The sequence below is a fragment of the Sorex fumeus genome, unplaced genomic scaffold, assembly GCF_029834395.1.
Source record: "Sorex fumeus unplaced genomic scaffold, SorFum_2.1 ptg000072l, whole genome shotgun sequence".
NCBI lineage: Eukaryota > Metazoa > Chordata > Mammalia > Eulipotyphla > Soricidae > Sorex > Sorex fumeus.
Genome location: NW_026606129.1, coordinates 34,014,798 through 34,041,617, shown reverse-complemented (window position 1 = coordinate 34,041,617; position 26,820 = coordinate 34,014,798). Strand labels below are relative to the sequence as shown.

The 26,820-nt window shown below is 36.1% G+C and overlaps 1 protein-coding gene across 2 annotated transcripts in view; it reads left to right on the top strand.

The window, feature by feature from the left end:
• Nucleotides 1-26,820, top strand: part of GADL1 (glutamate decarboxylase like 1) — a 222,509-nt gene that overhangs the window by 32,906 nt on the left and 162,783 nt on the right. The window contains exons 2-10 of one of the 2 annotated variants that reach the window (XM_056129602.1): nucleotides 609-781; nucleotides 5,095-5,221; nucleotides 8,064-8,154; nucleotides 12,644-12,750; nucleotides 13,505-13,620; nucleotides 20,630-20,709; nucleotides 20,822-20,876; nucleotides 21,056-21,106; nucleotides 26,156-26,272. In XM_056129602.1, the coding sequence (XP_055985577.1) occupies nucleotides 609-781; nucleotides 5,095-5,221; nucleotides 8,064-8,154; nucleotides 12,644-12,750; nucleotides 13,505-13,620; nucleotides 20,630-20,709; nucleotides 20,822-20,876; nucleotides 21,056-21,106; nucleotides 26,156-26,272 (917 nt within the window). The remainder of the gene's footprint in view (nucleotides 1-608; nucleotides 782-5,094; nucleotides 5,222-8,063; nucleotides 8,155-12,643; nucleotides 12,751-13,504; nucleotides 13,621-20,629; nucleotides 20,710-20,821; nucleotides 20,877-21,055; nucleotides 21,107-26,155; nucleotides 26,273-26,820) is intronic. The other variant, XM_056129603.1, reaches the window with a different exon arrangement.

Sequence of the window (26,820 nt, the reverse complement as noted above, 5' to 3'; positions counted from 1 at the left end):
TAGTAGTGTATAGTCCTAAAATGTTCTACTTTCTTCTATGCCTAAAGTGCAAGGTAAGATAAAGTGAAGGATGGAGCTAAATTCATCATTGGAGTTCTGGGTGAAAATGTTTTAAGGCATTAAAATGGGTTCATAAAACCCACTCTGCTGTGCTGATCAGTTTCTTTTCTCCTCTTAAGCAGGAAATGGCTGAGCAGGTTTAAAGAGAGGATCTGAAACATAAGCAAAGTCTATAATATAGAGGCTCATTTGAGCAGACTTAAATGTAAATTTATCTTTAGCAAATTACAAGAGTGAGTGTGCATCAACTGAAACATGGGCTAATGTTCTCAATGATGATTTTGTACCTGTGCTTGAAAGGGGTTTCAAGCAGTGAATAAAATGGGTTTAATTGACTATTTTTGAGTTCTTCCCTGCTCCTGTAGGAATTGAAAATACAACTCCATCATGCTATTGGGCAGCATAAGAGACTGTCCTCTTGAAAGCACTAAATACATTAAATGAAGGCATTCTGTTTCAATCTGGGTAGTGATCCATTTCTCTCCCTGTATTTTGTTGATAAATTTAATTGGGTCACTTCTTAGACAGCATTTTTTGTGTGCTTCCAGGAGATACTGACCAAGAAGAGATGGTTCCAAGTAAGAAGAGTGCAGTTGTTGTGGATGGGATCATACTGAATGGGCCGACGACAGATGCAAAAGCAGGGGAAAAATTTGTTGAAGAGGCCTGTAGGCTAATAATGAAAGAGGTGGTTTTGAAGGCTACAGATGTCAATGAGAAGGTAAAAATTAAGAAATCCCAGGAACGGAAAAAAGTTGTACTTCTCTACCTCCGGGTTCCTAGATACAAGGAGATTAAAAGCATACATTTTCATTTCTTCTATACCCTTATTTCTATTTTATGCCCAGACAACTGTTTTTTACTTCCTCTGACTTACATCCAGTCTCTACTCACCTGAAGGGTTCATTCCTTACTTTGCCAGTCATTACTTGTTAGAACTTTAATTCCAGAATTTCAGCAGACATGTCTGTAAAACGCAATGTTGAAGCTTTCTGCTATAGAGAATAGTGATATAATGAATCATTATTATAATAAAATCACTATAATAATCATATAATCATAAATAAATTAGGCTATAAATAATAGAAATCATTGGTTTTTAATCTTTTTATGTCTGTGAAATGGCACCAGTTTATAAACCAATTGTTGGAGCCCACTGATATTGATAATAACCTGATTATCTAATTTATTTAGTCTTTGAGAACACTTTGCTCTTCATTTACTTCTGCATATTCTTTTTTTTTTAATGAATCACCGTGAGGTAAAGTTACAGACTTACAAACTTTCGAGTTTACATTTCAATCATACAGTGATTGAGTAGCTATCCCTTCACCAGTGCCCATTCTCCACCACCAGTGATCCCAATATTTCTCTCCCCCCCAGAATATTCTTTATATTGCTCACAAACATCAAATTGAAGGTAGAAAGGGGTTGATAAGTACAAATGTTATCCGAAGGTCCTTAGTAGGAACTTGTATGAACTTAAACTACATATCATGGGCTGATAAATCTGACTTCCAGCTGGTTCTATGTTTTATATTCAGGCTCAAATTCAAATAATTATGATATTAGTAATGACATTAAAAAGTTATTACTATGGTGTTCAAAGGACTCTTCCACTTTTATCTATTTTCTCCTCCCAAACCTAAGAAGTAGATATTGTATATTGACTCTGTTTTTTGAGATGAGCAGGAAAAGAATGGCACACAGCATAATGAGGTCAAGAACTTGACCTAAGATCCTGAGTAAGAATTAGAGTTGGTACCCTGGCACTGGAATGCATTCAGTCTAGCTTCAGTCTGTACTTTGAACTCTTCCTGTATAAGTTCCTTGATATAGCTAAATTAGCTCCTTATCATTTAATTACCTTTCCAATTGGAAATGGATTGCCAAATCTTTGTATAGGAGTACTTTAAAACTCCAATTCTATTTGAAAGAAATGTCACTTTAAAAATGATTGTAAGTGTAATGGTATTTTTTTTTTGAATTTTTGATCATATGTATTTGGGAAAAGTAATAGGAAAATGAATTGAAATGACCTAGGATCTTGGAGCAGTTATGTTCATAGAAAAATCAGTGATGTATTTACTGATTAAATATTTATAACCACATCCTTTCTGATCTTATCTGTACTTGTGAAATATTTTGGATGTGCTTTATTTTACTTTGTTCTTCTGGTAAGATTTTTTTAATTGTCCTTTATTCCATCATTAAATATTAACTGGGTGCTAGCTTCAGGAAGCATTATATTTAGCTCTGGGGGATATAAAGAAAAATAAGATAAAGGCTCGGCTTTGAACTGAATTTATAATCTAATTGGATGGCTAAATTCTCATTGGAAAAGAGAACTGGGAATCTCAGTGAGAATGTGACAAATGTGCTTGGACAGACTTTGGGGACTTCAAAGAGGAATGAACACTTTGAGTTTTGGTGTGGAATCATGAAGGTTAAGTAATGTTTAATGAGTTAATAAGATTTTTCACATGCAGAATATGTGTAAAAAATGTTTTTTTTTCAACTCACATTCCATGTGAGTTGAGAAAAAACCAGGAAGTAAATAATGGGAAAACTGTTGCAAAGAACTAGATATATTTAAATTAACAAAGAGAACCTTTTTGTCTGGATAGATGAAATCAGAGGGTGATGACATAGTCAGGGGAGACTTAAGGAACTACCAATTGATTGCAGGTAAATAGATGTGTAGATACTCCATGAAAAATTGGATTGAGAACATTGTTGGGTGGGGTAGGGGGCGGGAAGAATATTTTATGCCACTGACTTAGCCTACTTTGTAAGAGATTCAATAGGGCACTGTTAAAAGGTAATCTACCAGTACAGCACCTGTTACTTATATCCTTACTTCTAGTGTTTCCTGTGGTAGACAGTGAAAAGGCAGATTTAAGTTCAGTCACTTAAAAGTATTTATAATTTACATTCAGCAAAGTTTCTGTTTTTTTTTATCGTGTGGTACTATGACTTTTGAGAATTCATTACTGTTACAACAATCAAGATACAGAACAACCCCATCACCTCCCAAATACTGTTGTGTGTTTCTTTCTATAGTCAGCTTTTTCCTCTTCCCTCTAACTCTTGGCACCACTGACCTGTTTTCCATTTCTGTAGTCTTTGGATTTCCCAGAAAGTTGGATAGGTGGCCTTATATCACAAATAGTTTTTAGTTTATTCTTATCATTTTCCTTCAGAAAAATACATTTGAGATACAGCCATGTTAATTGTGTATATTAGCAGCCCTTTATGATAACCTCAGCTGCTTCTGATTTACCTCTCCCTATTATGTCTCTGGGCTGGAGCAATAGCACAGCAGTAGGGCGTTTGCCTTGCATACGGCTGACTTGGCCGACCCAGATTCAATTCCTCCACCCCTCTCGGAGAGCCCAGCAAGCTACCAAGAGTATCTCACCCTCATGGCAAAGCCTGGCAAGCTACCTGTGATGTATTTGATATGCCAAACACAGTAACAAATGTCACAATGGAGACGTTACTGGGCCCGCTTGAGCAATTCAATGAACAATGGGAGGACAGTAACAGTGACAGTGATTATGACTCTAATATCAAAGTTTCATTTAATCCCACCCATACAACTTAGTATTTCTGCTAGCTTCCTGCAACCTACTACCTCTTAGTATCATTCCTTCCCTCTAAGGAAGCTCATTTATAAACCTGTCTCTCTCCTTCCCTCTAAGGCCAAACTTTTGAAAAATTGGCTACACACCCCCTCCCTCTATTTCCTCACCTCCTACATCCTTACTTCATAGCAATCTGGCCTCTACTCCCACCTCTCTAAGCTAAACTGCTCTTGCCAAGAACACCTCCTTGCTGATAAGTCCTATGAGCACATCTCAGTCTTTATCTGATTTGATTTCTCAGGAAGGTTTGGTAGTGATGGGCATCTTCTTAAAACAGCCTTTCTTCTTTCTTTGAACAGCATGGATTTCTTCTAGAATTTCCTCTGTCTATTTGGCTTGTCCTTCACTTTACAAGTGAGCTCCTTTTTCTTTTGTTCCCTTCTTAATGTTCCTGATGTTGCCCAAGTGAGAGTTCCTTTACTTTGCAGTCCTCAGATGTTTGTAGATTCTCCGTGCCCTGACATTATGTTTTGTTTTCCAAGTATGTAAGAACTGTATCCTTATCTTTCATAAGAATTTCCATCCACCTCCTATATGTCTCGAGATGCCTTAGACTAAGCTCAACACTTATCATCCCCACCCCACTCTCAGTTAGATTCTTTTCCCCAACACCACCTACCATCCACCCATGTATGGTGTCAGAAATCTCAGGATAATCTTTGCCCCATTCTTCTCCTTATCCTGACTATGTAATTGAAGTTCAAGCTCTTATTAATGGGAAAACTGTTATTTAAAACTCTGCATTTTAAATATATCCAGATAAATTATATAGAGTTGTTTTAGGAAAGTGTAAGAATTTTGACTTTGAAGGAGATATGGACACTTGGGAGGTATTAGAGAAGATGAAAGATTATTTAGATTTAAGGGGATTGTTCTGAATTTTATCTCCTGTTTTGATAGTAAACAGGACGATGCAAGGATACAAGCTGAGTCTAGGAAGTTCTCTCTGTGTACTTACAGTATTTCTTCCTTCCTTTTCCAACTCTATTGGTAGCTACAGCAAGCTTACTTCATACATCAGATGTGCTTTTACATATAAATATATTTTTTGTTTCTTGTGACCCACACCTAGAATGCTCTTTCCATTACTCTACTCATTACTTTTGCTTGATTCCTCTATAATTTTATTTTATGTAACAACCTAAATAGCAGTTCCTCCAGAAAACCTTTACCCATCCATATCTACAATGAGACCCCTCATTTTTTTCCCAATCTGTATTTCTGTCCTAGATCTTTTCATGCTGTACCAGGCTTGTTAGTTTCAGTCTCTCTCTCTGCCTCCACACTTGTCTTAAACTTCATAAGAAGAAGGTCTCTGCTTCTAACCTCTTTCCTACACCTGGCTCCAGTCATCACTCCATTAACCATGCCATTGTGGGATTTGTAGGTTTGTGAGTGGAGGTCTCCTGAACAATTAAAACACCTTCTTGATTTGGAGATGAGAGACACAGGAGAGTCACACCACAAGCTGTTGGAACTCTGCCAGGATGTCATACGCTACAGTGTCAAAACTAGTAAGAACTTCAATTTATTTCCATGAAATTTATTTCTAACAAGCTCTTACATTTTCTTAAGCTTGTTTTTACCTTATAGCAAGACTAAATATGATGGGTGTTTTTGTTTTTTGTTCGTGGGAGGAGAAATCTGGATTTTTAAAAAGTAGTGCTGATTATTTATCAATGCTTCATTAAATTCTTGTTCTTGAACAGATTTATCATTAAGAACTAAGATAAATTGATAGCAAAACTATTAGTGTTAGTGACTGTATATTAAATCTGCTCCTTGAAGTCTTTAGCTTTCCTTTCTAATAAAAATCATTTATTTGTGATTGTTATTTATCATTTCTTTTGTTTGTTCAAACTGTTGTTATTTTGATGATAAAATTTGGTTACGGTATCAGAGAGATAATGACAAGAGGCCTTGAGTTAGAATCCTGGTGTCTCATGGCTCGTTACCTCTAAGCACTTCCTGGTGTGGCCCCCAACAATCCACCAATGACAGGCCTGAGGGAAAAAATAAGTATCATTGGCAGTGGCCCTCATGGACTCTGAACAGCACTGATAAAACTCCTTACATTTTGTTTTAGATATTTTTATGCCTATATATTATTATAGATATTTTTATTCTATACTTAAGAAGTTTTGAATATTGATGGCACATAATATGCCAAGATGTCCACTTATTTTTCTTTCTTTTTTTTTTTTTGCTTTTCTTTGAGGGGGTCACACTTGGCAATGCACAGGGGTTACTCCTGACTCTGCACTCAGGAATCACTCCTGGAAGTGCTCACGGGACCATATGCCAGGGATCGAACTGGGGTCAGCCTCATGCAAGGCAAAACCTGCTGTACTATCACTCCAGCCTCCAATTACTTTTCTTAAATAAAAAGAAAATATTTGAAAGAGACTTATCATTAACTCTTAGTAGTTGGTTATTATCAAATTGTTTTATCATATCTAGTAGGATCAAAAAAGTCTTTAAGAAGGTAAAAATGAGGAGGTGGTTTTTGTTGTGATTGTTCCATAATGCTGTTTAGCCACTGTGATCCTTTATGAATTCAGTAATATGATTTCAGTCATGTGCTTATGTACTATTCCAACTATTAATATCTTATATAGTGAAGTGAGTTTCACAAGTAAGAGAATCATTTCTCCAAATATGCATTTCTCAATTTGATGTAAAGGTAATCCAGTGCTTAAGACCATACAGGCATAATGCTTTGTGAATTCTGGCACTGAACTAAATTTAGTGGAAAGAACATAATACAATCTGGGTAAAAATAATTGGTTTATATTCCCTTGGGAAAGTTGGGGTATGTATCAAAAACCCAGTTAGCATATCAAAAGCAGAGATACATATCTTATTATTATAGTGCATGTCAGAAATGTAGAATGACATTTAATGCAGTAGATTTTTCAGTTAACTGGTTATTTTCCATAATGTTACCATGGAAATCAATCATAAATTAACACAGTACTAAAAAAAATCCCATTAAAAATTACTCGTAGCAAGGTCTGGTTTTCTTTGCCAGATTAGGGAAAGTTTTTCATTTTTTATTGAAGAAATTTTCTTTTGAGACATTTGTTCTTTATTTAACCCCTAGTAAAAAAGAGAAAGTAAAAAACTAATTTAAAACAAAATATTCTAAGTTATAATGAGAGGTCACTGGTTATAGTGGTTCCCTGGTGCTCAAATTTAGACATAGATATCCTGCTTCTTTATTCCTTTTCATCCTGGACTTCCTGTGACTGAGAATGTCAAGGCAGTTCGTTTTGTGTTTGGTGTGAATATTCACACTGTATAAAGCCAAGAACCTTTATGAGACCTTTTATAGGACAGTAAAAAAATTGAAAGTTGGAACTCAACTTGCTTAAGTCTTCAATGCAGCTGTCTTTGAAGTAAATTGAATCAGAAAGTTTATATAAGTGGCACAATGAGTCACATCTTACTCCATCTACATAATGCCACTCACATTTTCGAAAATGGTCCACCCTGAAAATGAAAATGCTACTTACTGCCAGTAATCTGAAATGAATCCTATTGATAAGTGAAGCATGTTTAAAGTTAGGAAAATGAGTGTGGATAATTTTAGAAGATAAAGGTAGCATGTTTTGATTGTTTGGCAAACAATGGCACAAATATTTGATTTTTTAGGCATTCTATTTGGGTCTGGGCTATAGAAATAAATGAAGAAAGCAAGCCAACATCTTAGAAGAGCACCCTAGTTTTACTTAGAAAGAGTTATGAGATGGTTACTTACATTTGTTTAACTTGTACATAATTAGATTTTTAATGATTTCTCTTATTTTTTTTTGTTTTGTTTTTGGGTCATACCTAGTAATGCTCAGGGGTTACACCTGGCTCTGCACTCAGGAATTACTCCTGGGTGTGCTTGGGGCATGCATGGGGGATCATATCAGATGCTGAGGATTGAACTTGGGTCTGCCATGTCCAAGACAAATGCCCTACCCACTATACTATTGCTCCAGTGCTCATTTTTTTAAAAATTGAGATTACCTCATAGTCTGTAAAGTGGAAACCTTAAATTTTCTATTTAATTACATTGTACAGCTGCATGTAAGTTTCTCCCAGATTAAGATGTAGACCATTTCCAACACTCTGGTGACTCCCCGATACCCCTTCCCAAACAGAATTTCCTTCGCAAAGTTACCAGAATTTTCATCTCTATATCTGTAGGACAAATTTGTCTAACACTTAATATCATATATTTAGAAGCATGCGGTCTATATACTATCATTTCTATATACTATCATTGACAAGAATCTTTTAGATTTTTGGTAATCACACTTTTCTTCTTGTTTGTTCTTATATACATGAAACTGTTTATATTTACAGACCATCCCCGGTTCTTCAACCAGTTATATGCTGGACTTGATTATTATTCTTTAGTGGCTCGATTTATTACAGAAGCATTAAACCCAAGTGTGTAAGTACCATTTTATTGGAATTTTATACCTAGCATGGGTAGAGATATTGTTAAGAAGATAAAATTTTATTTTGTGAATTTTTATTTAATGGTTTTATTTTGCAATGTCATCATAAATGATGGAATAGTCTCATGGCACGTAGTATTATTTAAAGACCTGTTTGATTTGATAATGGTGCTATGAGGTGGGTATGACAAGCATTGTTATCTCCACTTAAATGTGAGAAAATTTATTAAGCAAAAGCTTTTCATTCATCGTTCTGGGAAAATTCATGTCTAAATGCTGGAGAGATACACTGAAAACAAACAAAACTCAACTCACTCTTTTCATGGAACAAAAATCTAGTCAGAGATGTTAGTCAAAACAAGCCATATAAATTTCTGTAAAACTCAGATTCTTATATGAAGGAGAGAGAATTGATGCCAATAAATATAAATGGGCCATTTTTTTCTATTTAAAAAAATCTTCTTTGGGGAAGTGGCAGCTAAGGGCTGAAGGCTAAGTAAAAGTTAACTAGGTTTAAAAAAGGGGATAATTCAAACTCAAGGAAACGTTATGTACAAAGGTCTGTGGCAAAAGAGTGTGAGATACACTTTGAACTTCAAGGTCAGTCAGAATGAGTATACCTGAGAGAGCTGTAGGGTGTGGAATGGAGACAGCTGGGGAGATTAGAGCCAATTAGATGTGTGGAACTCAGTGGGCCATTTTATTTTTTTGAGTTGGTGTAAGTATAATGGAAAACCACTGAAGGTTAAATAAATAAATAATTTTGTGACACTACTTATTGAGAAGGTCAGTGGAAATATGGAAAGTGTTTTGAGGAGAACCAGTTCAAAAGGCATTACTTTAGCTGAGATGTGATAGTAACTTGTACTCAGGAGTGGTAGAATAAATATGTTTTGAATATGAAACAAATATTAGATAAGATATTGCATCTTAGAAATGAAGATAAGAGATAGACTTATGTTATAATACCCATGCTTCTAATTGTCATAGTAGCCTTGATGATTCTGCCATTCATTAAGATAGGAACATAAAGTGAAGAGACAAGTTTTTAAGTATGTGTTTAAAAAGGCAAGATTAAAAATTCAGGTTTGAATGTGACTATTTAAGCTTTCTGATAAAAGAGAGTTTGCATCAACCGAACATAGAAATATATAAATATCAAATGATGGTATCTACTAAATGGTATAAATTTAGGACTCATTGGTGAATTGATGCTAATTGAAATAATTCACAGGGAGGAGATTCTCAATGCTAACTGTTCATTATAGTCAACTTAGGAACTTAAAAAAAATACAAGGAACTAGGTCCCATTCCAGACCAATTAAATATGAATTTCTGTGTCCTGTCCCAGATATTGATATACTTTCAAATCTGGAAAAGTGACTTTGATAAGGAAGGAGATGCATATATTTCTCACTTTAAAAAATCATATTTTGCCTCATCACTTTTACAAAAGAACTACATTTAATACTCATTTCTGTATCAGAAGTAATCAGTGGAGGGTTTTTGCTTTTATGACAAAAAGGCTAAAAATATGAAAATGGCATTCAGCATTTGCCTTGCAGCAAACCATGCAAAAGACAGCACCTACCCCCAGAAGTAAGAGTGACATTGTCAAGCTTCTTTCCCAGCCCTAATTTTCTACAGACTCTATAATTATCATGGCATTTCTGCCTTTACTCTATGTGAATGTTATTTTAGGTTTTATGTATTATTTTGCATGATTTGGTGAGTTATTTGAGGATCTGGGAACACTAATTTCTTCCATATAAAGAATAATAATGATTACTTCTTGGCTCACGCCATTTCAGCTAAGAAAAGAGTTCATGGGAATGTTCTGTTTTCAGACAACAGGGAAAACTACTTTGAATAAAAACAAACTAGGAAGCAGAGTATAAAATGAGGAGTGATGGGAATATAGAACTGCACTTTTGAATAGCTAATATATTTAATAGTTCAGAAGAAGAAAATCAGACTATGATGGAAAAAGAAGAGAAGGAATAGAAGCCACAGACAAGATGGCATCTACCGTCACATGTTGTTGAAAATTTGATAAAGATTACAGTTTCCCAAACTGGCAGTTCATTGGATGGCACTTCAGAAAAAGGAAGTTTGGGTGAATTTATGTAAGACAATAGCAGTTAATAATGGGTAGAGGAGTTAAGTGGCAGATATATAAGTCTGCAGAGAAAGTGAAATTATACAATGATCTCATTCTTTTTATCATTTTTTAAATTGAATCACCATAAGATACACAATCTGTCATTGCAGTGGTCCAACATCTATCCCTTCATCAGTGCACATTTCACACCACCAGTGTCCCCAAATTTTCCCTGCCACCCCCCCAGCATACTTCTATGCAGACTCTCTTCTCTCTCTCTCTCTCTCTCTCTCTCTCTCTCTCTCTCTCTGTCTCCTTTTGGTAGGATGGTTTGCAATACAGGTACTGAAAGGTAACCATGTATGTTCCTTTACTCCTTTCAGCCCTCATTTCTTGGCCAGAATGATCATTTCCAACTATAATTGTTATAAAGGTCCTTTTTCTGGTCAAACTCCCACCTTCCCCCTACCACACACAAACTGTGGTAGTCTTTCAACCATGGACCAAGCCTCCTAGCAGTCATTTCTACTGTCCTTAGATATTAGTCTCATGCTATATATATATACATATACACACATATATATGTATATATATGTATATATATGTATATATATCTCACAAATAGATGGACATGGAGAATATCATGCTGAGGGAAATGAGTAAGAGGGGGAGAGAAAGACATAGAATGATTACAATGAAAATTTTTTGGACACCTTGGGCTTTCTAACATGTCTGTGTTATTTTAGCTGAAATTTTAAGCAGAATTTGAAGTAGTAAATTTATCCTAAACTGAATAATTTACTTAAATAGAACCAAATCATTAATGCATTCTATATTGGCCTTTTCACCTTGGGCTTATTTCCAGGTTTATAGTTGAGCTATTCAAACACAGGTCTAATATATATATATATATATATATATATATTTAAAATAAACAGTAAATGATAGTTTTAATTTTATTTGTAGGTATAAATAGTCATATAATATCTATTTATAAATAGACATATAAGTTCATGCTTTCAGTGTTTGTAAATTGGTATCTTAGCGTGATTGAAAACATCTACCTTGCTTCTAAGTGTTAAAATATGTACAGGATTCTTGGCAAATAGGGAAAGACACATTGAAGTTCTTTTTAAAAAAGTTTTAAAAATTTTTCCTTCCCAAGTGTTCCTATAGATAAAATCATTGTATTAAATTGGGTAGCTATACTCTAAATATAATTAATTTGTTTACATATTTAAAAATCAAATTTATTCAAATACAAATTAATATAAATACCTAATTTTTAGAGGAGATATTATGTCACCCTTAAATTACTTGGTGAGAAGAGAAATTCAAGCATATTACAGAATAAGTCGTGATGACTGTTGTAGGTGGGACTCAATAGGATGCTATTCTAGTTGGAGTTTAGTGAGTTTTATGGAAAATGAATATTTTTTAAGCAATGCCCTGTATGTAATATCAAAATGGGCAATGGGAGAGAAGGAAGCAGGAATAAGAAGTGTTTGGGGTCTTACTATCATGCTGTCTTAGTGATTATCTTGACTGACATCATAGACCTCTCTGGAGCTGTGATGAATCCTCAGTGATATCAAGTGATGCCAAGAAGGCCAGGTCTTTACACCTCAGCTAGACCATTACTAAGTAGGGTATAAAACAGGAAAGGGTATTACCCTCAAAAAGGGGGTTCTCTGCAGTTGAGGCAATTCTTAGATAGGTCAAATTGGCTGTGCTCCCTGATAGTATTGTTCTAGTTCAGGGTAACAGAATCTTCACTGATAGCAGGTCTGGGTGGTGCTCCAGAGTAATGTTATCACTTGAGATTTCACAGCACAATCCCCTTTTACGCAGACAGAAGAGTGCGGTGTTGAGAGCTCTAGTTCAAAATGATAGTCTTCTTGTAGAACTCTAGCAGTCACCTAATAAAACTTGGTTACCATGACAAAAGCTTTTCTTTAGCTAGGATACAAAAGATCCAGAGAGTAAAATACCATTTCTCCTGGCTAATAAAAAGAGCCCAGATGGTTTACCTTTATTTCATATGATGGAATTGAAGTTTTCTTCCAAATTAAGATCAAAGGTAGGGCTCAGGATTATGGTTCAGCCGCAAAGCACATACACATTGCATATATGAGAGCTGACTTTGATCCTTGAACCCCCCCTACCACACACACACACACACACACAATCACAGAGTAGCTTGCTATTTTTAAGGTCTCCAGTAATGAACATTTTTCTAACTAAGACTAACACTATTACTGCTAATGCATTTTCTGTTTCCAAATGGATATATTCCAAATGACTCCACATATACTGTAGTAGCATCTGGTTTAATAAAAGTCTATGTGCATTTTGTGAAGTGTTGTCTTATGTCTGTCTAGTTACACGTATGAGGTGTCCCCAGTGTTTCTGTTAGTGGAAGAAGTGATTCTGAAAAAAATGATCGAATTCATTGGTTGGAAAGAAGGGGATGGAATATTCAATCCAGGTAAGTACAATTGTTTATAATCATCTCTCTTTCATTATAAACTTCTAACAGTTTATTCATATCTTATGATAAGGACTTTTCACAAATTTTTTGCTTTATAAAATAATAGATACTAAAATACTTCTTGGTGAGAATCTTGCTGTGCCATTCTGTCAACTGATAATATTTTGTATAAATTCTTAGTAAATTAACTACTGAAAAAAATGAGATGTCTAATACTTAGAATTTATATTAATATCAAAGAAATTATCTGATACTAGGAGATTAGAAAGGTTGCAATAAATTTTTCAAGTGTTTGAATCAATTTTACTTGAGAGGGCTAAATAAAAATTTGTTTGTTTGTTATTTTGTCCCATTATCCTTCTCTAGAGTCTGATATGAGGCTATATTGATATAGTATTGATCAGATGACAGAATGATGATTAGTAACTACAGAAATTTGAGTTACTGGCCCTAACTGCAAAGCTTATACCTTGACATATTTGTATCTGGGGAAAAAAACTAGGGAATAAACTAAACTCAGAGAATAAACTAAAACTTTCCTCTTTGCTGAGATAGGGAATTATTAGAAAGGAGAGGAGGAAGTGTTGCGAAAGAACACTCAGAGTAGTGACAGGCGGGGGTGGGGGTGTGTGCAGATGACTTACACAGGGATTCATCATTACACTGAAGCATCCACGTTTTCTACTGTAGTTGGTATTTAAGGAGCAGTAACTTCATGCTATAAATATGCCACTTAATTTTGTTTTTGCAGGTGGTTCAGTGTCCAATATGTATGCAATGAATTTAGCTAGATACAAGCATTATCCTGACATTAAGGAAAAGGGTCTGACTGGGTTGCCAAGATTAATCCTTTTCACATCTGCAGAGGTAAAAAAATTATTTTTGATACCAGTTATAGATTTTTCTCAAAATGCGTTATTTAAGAGGACTAGCTTATTTGGGGATTCCTAGTGTGCTTATATCTTAGGGCATGTGATTAACATGACTAAATATAACAGCATCTTTCATTCCAAAGGAAATTCAGGTGTCCCTAGTCACCCAATGTCGTGTCTCACCTTTATTTAAAATTTATAATCTGTAGAGTTTTCTTTGAGAAAAGAGAACATTGAGTTTGAAAGGGCTGTCTTTGTGACTCTCTGACTATGCTATTTATTAGAACTAAATTAGATGATTTATTAGATGATTACTGATCTCAACCTTGTCTTCTGCTCACCTTTCCTCATAAAGTTGGTTGCCTAGAATGGTAAGCACAAGAATATTTCAAGAAGAAAGATAGCTATTTAGTAACAGTGGACATCACACACAAACAGTTGAGTAATAGAAACAGTGTGCTTGCTCTCATTTTACTCTTGACCAAAGTAGAAAGTCTGAAGGTGGATCTGTACATTGCTTTTGAACTAGGTCACCTGGATTCAATTTCTATTTCTAGTTGTTACAGTCTGAGTGACCTTGGGTAAGTTAATCAAGTTCTCTCTGCCTCAGTTTCCTAATTTGTGAAAAAGGACAAAATGCTTGACCTTTTTATTAATAATTTATCAAAAAATCAAGTATAAAGCCTAAAGCTACATGTACATATAGGGCTTTGTAAGTCTTTTCTTGACAGTTCTACTTTTTTTGGAAGGGCTTTCTTGTGCTTGCAAGACTGGGTTGGCTGATGATATTCTTATAGTGGCTCAGTTGGGACAATGCTAGCTGGGACAATGAATTGTTTCTGTTCCATGTGACTCTTAACCTCCAGCAGGATAACCCAGGTGTCTTCTCTGGACATTGTTGCAGGTGAAGAACATGATCATACTCTAGGGCTCCTGAGTTCTAGGCTCAGAATTGGCACATTGTCAGTTTTATCTCATTTTCTAATCAACGTAAGTCCACTTTGGGACCCAAATCCAAGAAGTGGGAAAATAGCCTTTACCTCTTAGACAAATTCACTGAAATGTTCTTCATGTTATGTCAAATGGTATGGATACAGGGAACAGTGACAATACTCGAATGTGATACAGTTGGAAGCTATTCAAGCAACTCAATAGTTGCATAAACTTAGAAGTCACAAGTTAATGAGGTCTTGCAAAGATTAAGAATATGAAGATAAAGCATATGAAGTAGCTTCTGGGACATAACATATAGGTTAAAACACATTATCTCTTCTTAGCAAAAGAGGCTAGGAGATTGCTCAAAGGGATGCTATCACCAAGGAGCACTTGATTGGCAGGAAGGAATGCTAGGTTCTATCTGACATCACGTGGTCCCCCAGTTACTGCAGGGAATAAATCACACAAATCTTGCGAGGGGTAGCTCCAAACACTGTTGGGTGTAGTCCAAAGCCAACAACACATAATTATGTGGTAGGAGGAGAATAATCCAGATATAATAATTTGGGTTGAAGAAATGGCACTATTTGTGGGCAGTCGGATCTGATAGAGATTCCTTTGTGGGTTTGGTTTGTTTGTTTCTGGGTTGTTTTGTGATTCCACTGGATACCTCTGTCTCTGCCAACAATGTTTCTTCCCCACATCCCTTGCAGACAAGGTTTAATTTCTATACTCTCTTCAATCAGTTTAGGAATCTCAATCCACACAGGGGGTGGACAAAAACGGAAATTTCTGTTATTTCCAGCTGGGGTCTCCTGTATCTGTTATTTTCTTTCAAAAGCAACAGTGACTTTATCATTTTGTCCTTTTGCAATAAAGAATAACTTGTACACTAAGAGGTGGGCAATAGAAGGGAACCTGTCCACACCCTTGTTTTCCTCCTGCCCTGACCTTTGCTCTGGCTAGTTCAGCACTCAGTGCAAAGTGGTGTCCAGTATTGGAGGCAGCGGGGAACAATCATCTGTCTAGCCCAAGATTTTTAGCTCAGCCACCCAAGCTGAATAAATCATTCTGTAGTAAGAAAAGAAGGATTTGGAATATGGACTTTTTTTGGGAGAATGTTTTGTGATTTGGAATAGGGTTTGTAGTATAGGGTTTCCTTCTCTAGATTCCAACCCTTGTTATTTCACTATGAAGAACCCTTGCAGAGCAAAAATTCATAGTTCTCTCAGTTGAATTTCTGTGCCTGGAAGACTGGTTAGATAAGGCCTTTGCTCTCCACTCATAATTTCCTCCATTGCTTTTTCCCCCCCTTCATTTGGTTTAAAACCTGCTGAAGTCATTTTCCAAAATAATTTCCCTGGGAGGAGGAAGAAATTCCATGGAAGTCTAGATTGAAGATAATTCCCAGGAAAAATCACAGTTGTAGTTGAAAAACTGAAAGAAAAAGGAAGTTTCATGCACCTGTAAAACAAACAAAAAAATATGCACGCACACACACTCACACATATCTCTACTGGAGATATATGTGAAAAAAATGGCAAGGTATTAGTCTTTGTTAACATGACAAAAAATATGTTGCCAGAAAAGGATTATATATGTCTGAGTTAGTTCATCTATAATAAGTACCTTAGACTGAGTAATTTCAGCAATAATTATTTATTTCCTCATGGTTCTGCAGGTTGAAAATTCATGATAGTCAAGGTGCTGACAGACCCAATAGGTCTGATAGGGGCCTACCACTTGCGTTTAAATAATACTGTGCTCTCATGGTCTTCTCTTTGCTCATGCTTGCAGAGCATGATGACAGAGTATGTCATCCCTCTGTCTTCCTTTTCTAAGTGCACCAATCCCATGAGTACCCTGTTCCCATGACTAAATCTTAATACTAGCACAATTTAACGTAGGGATTGAATCTCTTTATTTTGAAAGAACACACTAGTTCAAGCCCATAAGAGTATGGTTTTCCAAAACAACAATGAGATATCATCTCACATCAGAGACTGGCACACATCAAAAAGAACAAGAACAACCAGTGCTGCCACGGATATGGGGAGAAAGGGAATCTCTTTTATTGTTGGTGGGAATGCCTACTGGTCCAATCTTTTTGGAAAACAACATGGGCATTCCTTAAGAAACTAGAAATTGAGCTTCCATATGACCCTACAATACCACTTCTGGGAATATATCTCAAGGGTGCAAAAAAGCACAGTAGAAATAACATCTGCACTTGTATGTTCATTGCAGCACTGTTCACAATAGCCAGAATCTGGAAATAACCAGAATGCCTGAGAACAGACAATTGGTTAAAGAAACTTTGGTTACATGTAGACAATGGAATACTATGCAGCTTTTAGGAAAGATGAAGTCATGAAATTTGTTTATGAGTGGATGGTCATGGAGAGTATCATGCTAAGTGAAATGAGTCAGAAAGAGAGGGACAGAGAGAGAAGGACTGCACTCGTTTGTGGAATATAAAATAACATAATATGAGACTGACACCCAAGGACAATAAACACAAGGGCCAGGAATATTTCCCCATAGTTGGAAGCCTGCCTCATGAGCTGGGGGAGAAGGCAGTTGGAATAGAGAAGGGATCACTAAGTCAGTGATGGTTGGAGGAATCTTTTGGGATGGGAGATGTATGCCAAAAGTAGATAAAGGGCCAAACATGTACCTATCAGTATCTATGTTTCAGTCCATAATGCCCCAAAGTGAAAGAGAGTATGGGGGAAATTGTGAGCCATAGAAGCAGGGGAATGTAACCAAAGGGATACTGGGGACATTGGTGGTGAAAAATGTGCACTGGTGGAGGGAAGGGTATTTGATCATTGTATGATTGAAACTCAAACATGAAAGCTTTGTAACACGGTTCAATTTTAAAAAATGAGTATAGATTCCATGGAATCTGTGGATTGTATCCACAGCTTTGGATACACTCTAACCTGGAATGTGTATTTCCCCCTGTCATATGTCCAGAGACCAAGTTGTAACTTATTCCTGTCTCTGCTGTGCCAAAGACACTAAGATCATAGCATTTGCATTATTTTCATTCATATGTTAGTGATCAACATTCTGTTTATTGGAACAAACTAGTCCATTCTTTAGTCAAAAAACAAAGAATTAAGAATGGGATAATTTTACTAAGTTTACCACCACCACCACACACACACACACACACACACACACACACACACACACACTTCCCCTCATCCCCTGGTTAGCCTATGGCCACCCTATTATTTTCCTAGTATTGTTTTACTAGATTGTCTTTTTCAATATTTATGCTATCTTGGAGTACTGTTACTCTATGTCTCAAATATAGAATATATACACCAACCATTTATAGCATTTTTGCAGCTTGCATATTTTGATGGTAATTTAGCTGTTCATGGACACTTAAGAGATCATGACAGACACCAATGCTATCAACATATCGATATACCTTTTCACTGCTAAGTAGAAACTAATGAAAAGGAGACTTAGTAATCAAAGAAAAAAATCTGTGTCTTGTCGAGTGCTTATTTGAATTTCCTGGGCATGTAGGAGTGCTGGATTCATAAAAATCCTGGACAAATCATTTTAGTAATCAAAAAAATTATCATCCTGCCACTGAAACTTGAAAGGAGATAAGGAACTTTTGCTGCTTAAGCCACTGCTCAGCAATCCTCATTCATCTCAAAAAGAATTAGAGCTCAGGGAAAATGTGAGAGGCATGTGTTAGGATCTTTGTAAAACATAACCTATTGGGTCACATTCACTTAATCTTAACCTTGACCATGCATTCTAGGTGAGACCAACCTATGCTGGGTATCACTATAGCTATTGTTCATAACCAAGTGGGTGCTTCCTAAGGTGACATACTGAACATGAGACCTGGATTTCAGTTCATATTCTTTCAGGAACTGAATCAGCTCTCTGCTTTTGAAGAATTTCCCTATGCCTTTTTCTGCCTTCCCTAATATGAAACTTTTGCAAACCTTGCTCTCCCCCATGACTGGGAACTAATTGGTACATCAAACTAGTCAGTCCAGAAAGGAGTCCAAGTGTTCGAAACATTGCCTAAGTGGAGGGAAAAACAGTAATTTGTTGAAGAAACCCAAGGTCAAAGGAAAAGTCCTTGCCAGCAGCAGAAGAAAAAAACTTTAGCACAGTCCTGCCTTTCATGTAGGCATTCGCTGTTTTATCTTTATAGGAATGAACCCCCACTGAAATTTTTACATCTTTCCAGAGACAAATGAAACCTAGAGGAGGCTGGATCTTACTTAGAAGGACTGACTTATCTTTTGCCAGTGATGGCAGCAGTCACTGCTTATTTCTGACTGCATCCGTTACTTCTGAACTCTAGCCTTCTAGGTTTTTCTTTCTCCTCAAACTGCCAGCATGTTGGAAGTGTCACCCTCATTCTTTTATTCCCCTTCTAAGGTTCTTTTCTTTCTCTGATGTTTTCAGTTGTTTATAGGCTCCAGTTTTGCAGATTTTTACTAATCTGTCCCTATTCATTTGAGATTGACATTGGACTCTACTCTGTTCTGAGGTATTCTATTGAAGTTATAGTTATTCTGATGACCAGGTTTTATTCAGGTTTAAATTGATTCATTAGGTGTGTGTGTGTGTGTGTGTGTGTGTGTGTGTGTGTGTGTGGTGAATGGGGTGGGGGATTTTATTTCTCAGAGCACCAATTGTTGACTCTGATTTGAGACAAATACCAGTATTTATTATTATGAAATCAAATAGGCATTTGGTTGCCAGAGCCCAAATCTCAGGCAAGAAATAATATACCTTATATTTATCTGAGCTATGATGGGTTGATGAAGCATGTAGAGAATTAATTGTACATTATTACTTTTTAATATGTATATGTTCTTGTAACAACCTGAAATGAATGCATCCTAAAGGCATTTTGGACTTATCCTATTTGATATTTGGAAATTAATTATTTAGGATGCTTTCATTTTTCTTGATGCTGTTATTTTCGCATCTATTTCCAGGGAGTTAAAAAGAAAGAGCTCTCAGTAAAATTCTCTTGACAAAAGAAGAAAAAAATTGCCACATTTGGGGGGAATATATCAAGTTAAGTGTGAAGTCATGACTACTCTTTTAATGTATTTATACCTACAAATTAAATTACTAAGGTTTTTGGTACAATAATGTCCTTTAGCACCTTCATTTTTCTGGCATGGAAAAGAATTAATTGACCACCTGTCCACATTAATGTATAAAGAGCACTCTCTCTAATGTTGAATGCTAATTATTCTACCCGCTTTATTTGGTACAGGAGAAAAAATAGCCAGCAATCTAAAGCATATGCCACTATTTGCCCATAAGAAACAAATTAGCCCTAATTCCAGAACCCTCTATTAGCCTCATTCATAAAGTTGTTCCTATAGATTATCATCCATTTTGTTTAATTTTAGTCACTTCCCTGTATATCTAAATTCAGTCTTTCATTCAATATTAAACAAGATTGGCTAAGTATCTGATTAGTGTCTATTACATATTTTTTGCTTTTGAAAATAAGTTATTCTGTGGTCTGTGATAGAAATCTTTGAAGAAAATCTTGCTATCTCCTTAGGGGGATCCAGGTCAGCAGTGGACCAGATTCAGTTTCCATAAATACTAGAGTTGTCTTAGTAACATTAAGAGAAACTTAAGTCAGTGTTATGGAAACAATAATCTCCAGTGACCAAGTTTATTCCTTATGCCAGACTCTGTGTTCAACCCTTCCTATATACTCATGCATTTAATTCTATGACAAGCAGATGGAGTAGACATAGAATGGCTATTTTATATGTTAGCAAACTGATGTTTGTGGAGCTTAGATTGTTTTCTCAAGGTCTTGTAACTATTACGGGAATACTTGGCATTAAATTCTGATTTCCCTGACCCAGAGTTAATGTTTATCCTCTAGATTATGAGATTTAATTAAATCACTATTTTCTTTTTATTTTATGTGAGAGTGAAATTGGGCTTAACCATATGATTCAATCCACTAAGATTATAAGCATTATTTTTTCCATGTCATATTTTCACGTGTCTCTCTTCCTTCTTGTTCTTTTTAATTTTAGTGCCATTATTCCATGAAGAAGGCAGCCTCCTTTCTTGGGATTGGTACAGAGAATGTTTGTTTTGTGGAAACAGATGGAAGGTAATGGGGACAGGATCTAGATGCCTGGTTGGTGGACGGAGGGATTTATACTTGTTAAAAGCCAGACTTCTATACACTACTAAATACACCTTTGCAATTTGGTATTTTTTAGGGGTAAAATGATACCTGAGGAACTGGACAAACAAATCTGGCAAGCCAAAAAAGAGGTAAGAGGGTTGAAAGAAAAAAAAAGAAAGAAAGAAAACGAATGCATATGTGTGGGTATGGGAGGGATAATGCCTGTGAGGAAATGTAAGCTGTCAGATCCATTTCTGTGTGTGGGCGAGAGAAGAGAGTGTGTTGCAGTTAAAATAGGAAAACTCATTTACAGATGTTCTATTTCCAGGTGCTTGGCTCTCCATATTCTGTGGAGTTTCTCGGATGTTCTCATTCCCAGGTGGCCGGAGCCCATTAAAACACTGACATCACCGTATTCAGGATTCTTGCTTAAATTAAGCTTAACAGATGAATCCAGCCTCTCCAGCAGGGTCCCACGTTCCACACTCCTCCATATCTCCTGACTCTGAGAATTCTGCAGGCCAAATCAATTGTCTCTAAGTTGCATAGAGAATGATCCCCGATTTCTTCATCAACATAATCTGCCAGGTTGCTTCCACCAAAGCCCATTCTAAAATCATCCCTGTATCATGGCTCTGGGCCTCAGTGTGGCAGAATGCCTTCCTTTTCTTAGTTGCCAGAACTGTTAAAGCTGGCATGCCCATTACTAGGGCAGGCCAGGCATGGCCCCGATTACCTTAAGGGCTAAAGCTGGCCCTGAAACCTGTTTTTAAAGACTTATTTTTTTTACATTATATTGAGGTAATTACTTTATCCACTCATTCATTCTTTGGCATTTAGGTTGTCGCTGTACCTTGATGATTACAAATAATGCTTGTGTGATGAACATAGGCATGATTTTGAATTAATGAAAAAGTCTAGCTTCCTACTGGGATATTATTTTATCTCTTTACATAGGATTTAATATTCTATGAGAGATTGGTTCTTTATTGTTTTAACTTTTAATATTGAATTGTGTTATTTACTCTTTGTACTTATTTTTTTCATAAAAGTCACTTTATTCTACCGCATGCCACATAATTTTCCTTGGTTTGATAGTCTAGACTTTAAAATTCTGCTTTTATTGTAGGTGTACTGGCTTCAAATGTATTTCCTTAGATATACATTTATCCTTTAAAGAAGTATTCCCATGACAAGTGAATCTGATAGTTGTCTGGAACTACAGATTATCTTATGCCTTTGATTTGAGTAAAATTTTGCATTATAACCTACTTGTACTGCTGTGAACCTCAGATAATGTATTCTACTTTAATATTACTTTTAGGTAGCTTTAAAAAGATTTTAATTTCCCCTCCTAGAAGTTGCTACCAAAAAGGTCTTTGTTCTGTGGTTAACACTTGTAAAAGAGAAATCTTGATGGTGATTTTCATAAGGTTCCTCCTTTATTCCTCCCTCTCACTTTATCTCTACATTTTTTTACTTCTTAAATTTTAATCTTTTCACAGAACTTTTTAAACATATAAAACTAATATAATGAGCCACTGCATATACATCATGCAGCATCAACAATTATTAGTATAAACTCCGCTCTCTCATATGTATATTGCATTCTCTCTGACCACTACTAGAATAGTTTAAAGTAAATTATACATATCTTGGCATTCTATCCATAAAAAGCTTTGCATATGTTTAAAATATATGTACACATTTTCCAAAAACATACTACTTTTAGAAGAAACAGTAGTGTCATAATATCATTAGATGTTTATTCTAAATTAAAATTCTTCAAAAGCTTTTTTAGTATAAATATTTTACATGTGAATATGCATTCAGTTAAGGTTCACATGTTCTCTCTGGCTGACTCATGACATAAATATTTTCAAATGTCTAGAAAGTAGCTTCACTCTGTTCCTTCTGGCCTGGTGAAGAAATCAGATCCTTTGAACTTTTTTTGTTTTTGTTTTTGGACCTTATCCAGTTGGGCTCAGGGTTTATTTTTGCCCCTGCACTCAGGGGTCACTTCTGGCTGTGCTTGGGAGATCACATAAGGTGTAAGGGAATCAAACCCAGATTGACTGTGTGCATGGTACAGACCCTACCTGCTAGACTATCATTCCAGCCCCAATCCTTTGTACTCTTGACTGAGTTTCCACATTACAGATAGTGCAGATTACTCATAGAACTCGAGGTCCTAAATATTCTCCTTTCCTGTGCCACTTGTAAGATTTCTCCAGTTTCTCTTATTTGGCAGTCAGATATTGAGACTCTTTTAGATTCAGATTGAAATTTTTACAGGGAAGGCTTCTAGGGTGGAAGCCTTCCATCGGAAAACTATCCATCGGAAATACCATGTGTTACTTTTTTGTTCTCATTGATTGGTGAGTTTAACTTCTGGCAGTGAATCTATTATAGAGCTCTACTTCAGTCCCTCACTGCCAATGATGGTCATTGTATAGTCCCATTGTTTTATTAGTCAATATTCTAATTAATGCTTCTATTCCTTCTTCATTTGTTGGCATACTACTTAAAGAAAAATAGTCTCTCATCTCTACTTAGTTTCCCCAAGGAGAGAGACTTGACACAGGCGAGGGAGGATAATGGATTTTCTCCCTTTTTTGTCAATATTCAGAGGACTAATTTAATTATCTACCATTCCTTAAAGATAGCCAAAACTTGGTACCAATTTTGATTATCATTAAGAATTCATATTCTTGCATATTTGATGGCTTTTATTTCACTGGTCATTATAGTTTTTATTATTTGTTTTTAATACTGAAAGTGTGAAACAGACATCTCCTAAAGTTGAGAACTTGAAAAGAGGAGTTTTTTAAAAGTAAAAATTGCTTTAGGCACATTTAAAAGTAGGGCAATGGGGTGAGAGTTGGTTTGTCTTCTCAAGTTTTCTTTCAAGTCAGTTAAAAACTTGAGTCTGGATTCACCAAGGACAAACCTCACATCTGTTCTGAGATTTTTATACCTGATGACTAGTTTATTTTTCTCAGTAGTTTCAGACCAGTTTCTGTTTCAAACTTTTAACTCAAATTGTGCAGATGTAGGAAATAGTATGTCAATTTCTTTTTCTGCTGGGATTTAATTTCCTGGCCAGTCACAGTCCGTTAGAAATCTGTTGGGCAATGATGCTATTTCCTGATGCTACTACAGAGATGGTGAAGAACACAGCAGCACCAGAGCTTCTGAAGTGTTTATTAAAAGATCTAACTGGTGTAATCAGTGTGTATTTGAAAATATTTTAGTGTGTCTTTAAAATGAAAGAGTTTCTTAGGAATACATTTTATCAACAACAAACATCAACACTGTGTCTGTTAATTCTCTCAAAAACATCATGAGATATGAGAAGGGAAAAATACCTAAAGTTAAGATCACTAACATTTAATTTCTCAGTGATATATATATAGATAGATTATTAAAATGCACAGAAAACTCAATAGGTTATTATAGCTTATATGGGTATTTTCTCAAAACTGTCAGTAAGTCATATAGTTTATGAGGAAAATTTCAGCCACTAATGACACCTTCAATGGTTGTAAAACATTGCTTTCTTGCTTTCAAAGGTCTGTGTAAATCTTGTTTCATTTAGCTCACTCATATGACAAAGACATAATTGTTTGGTTTTTGAATAGAGAATAGAGTTTCCCAAATGGGGTTCCCCAGGGACTTTGTCACTTACTGACCTTGTGCTAACATTCTGGTTTGGAGTGGATTCCATGTGTTACTATTGTCTCCCCAGTGGCACATAGATTCTTTAGCTACTGTAATGTTGATTCCCAGACATTTCAACTTTTTATGTGGGTCAGGCATCTTTCCTCTGCCTTACTTTACCCAGAGAAGTAGCTTCTTTCCAAGGTCAGTTGAACTGGAATGAATATGCTTCTACCTGACCATCCTCTGACATACGTGAAACATATTACTATGAGAATTGCACTTCAAGATCCAACAGAGGAAAAAATGATTTCACTCTAAATAGAGGTAAAATGACTTCTGTAGGCAGTAAACATTCTTCTACTTATTCCTCAGGTTTGGGCTGGAGCGATAGCAGAGCGGTAGTGTGTTTGCCTTGCAAGCTGCTGGCCTAACTGAGCCGGGTTTGATTCCTCTGCCCCTCTCGGAGAGGCCAGCAAGTTACCAAGAATATTTCACCCGCACGACAAAGCCTAGCAAGCTACCCATGACATATTCGATATGCCAAACACAGTAACAACAAGTATCACAATGGAGACGTTACTGGACCCTCTCGAGCAAATCGATGAACAACGGGAGGACAGTGCTACAATGCAGTGCTTTAGAAATTTAGGATTTTAGTTGATTCTCCTACTCTCAACTCTATCTATAAATTTTTGCCTCCAAGGAACTTTCATAGGTAACATTATACCTGTGTCAGCATGCTAGGATGGATCCATTTGGAAACAACCTCATGTATTCTTCTCTACCTGTTTTCCGTAAAGTCCCCTATGGGTCATGGTGCTTGGCCTTTTGGGCTCGAATTCATCTCTGCATGTGCTACCTGCTCTCCCATTTCTCCTCATTTCCCACTGGCACCTGTTCACTCTACAAGATGCAGCTGTCCACTGAGTGAGAAGGAATGATCATGGTAGGAGGGAGGCAGGTTCTCTTCTTCAGCTTACTCTGATCACACTGTTCTGGAGATGGTCTTATCCCCTGTGATAGCATTTTTGTACCTGAGTACAGTCTTTGACTTCAGAAAAAGGCAAGCAGACAGGTTTGAATGGCTGGTTCCTGGAACTGCCCATTTTCTACTCATGTTGCGTTTTATTTTTATTTATTTTTTATTGGATTTGGGGCCATATCCTGCAGTACTCAGGCCTTACTCCTGGTTCTAGCACTCAGGGATCACTCTTGGTGGGGCTTAGGGGTCCTTTTTGAGGTGCAAAGGATTGAACCTGGGTTGTGGGCAAGGCAATTGGCCTACTTGCTGTATCCTCTCCCAGCCTCCTTTTTTTTTTTTTTTTTTTTTTTTTTTTGTAAAAAGATTGTTGGCAACTGTGAAAATCCTACTGACTCTTGCCCATAATAAAATCAGGAATTAAAATGCAAGTTTGCCTTTGCAGTTGAGGTTAAATTTTTACTGGGGGATTTATAGAATAGAAAAGGCATCAGAGGGAATCAGGGAGTAAAAATCAAAGATTTGCATATTGAGATGAGACAAATGACTCTGATGGACATAGCTCCTTCTTAGTTTCTTTCATCTGTTGATAAAGACCAGGGATATATATATATATATATATATATATATATATATATATATATATCAGTTTAAAAATATTCAATTAATGAGTGTCTTCAAAGAAATAAATTCACGTCAGCACGTATAACACTTCTGTTTACTCACCTACCAGAGACTGAGTTTAGTAGTGGCAGTGACAATTCTGTGTGTGAACCCTTCTCTCAGGGAGCAGCACCATTTCTTGTCTGTGCCACGTCTGGAACCACCGTGCTGGGAGCCTTTGATCCTCTGGATGAAATAGCTGACATCTGTGAACAGCATGGTCTCTGGCTTCATGTGGATGTAAGTTCATCTCTATGTGCACATCTGTATTATATACTTGTGAAACTTTGTAGTCTGTTGTCAGCTTTGGTGAGTGGTTCTTCATATTCTTAAAACTAGCTGTGAGTTCCTCGGCTTTTACTTAAGTGGGTCTTTCTGATTAGGAAACAAAAGCCTGCCATTTTGAAGCATGTTTATTTAAAAATAAATTTTTATAAATCATAAATAATTGTTTTAAAGTTCCAAGAATGTTGATTTTTGTTTCGCTTTCTGAATTTCATTTGTTTCCTGTGTTCTCATGAATGATTTTTGATCCTTTGAAACACCCCTTTGTTGAGATAGCATGGTATAGCCTGAATTTTGAAATATGGGGTCAAAATTTGGGGTTCTAATTTGACTTCTTCATTGTAATTGTAGTCTTTTGAGCTCTGGTTTTTTCATTTGAAAAGAAAAAATGGTTCTGGAATGTGTCTTCTAGTTCTAAAATAACATGATTTTAGTCAGCCAGAAAAATGTGAAATATCTGCATTACATTATTACTGGCTATAATTAAAAAAAGCCTTATCTGG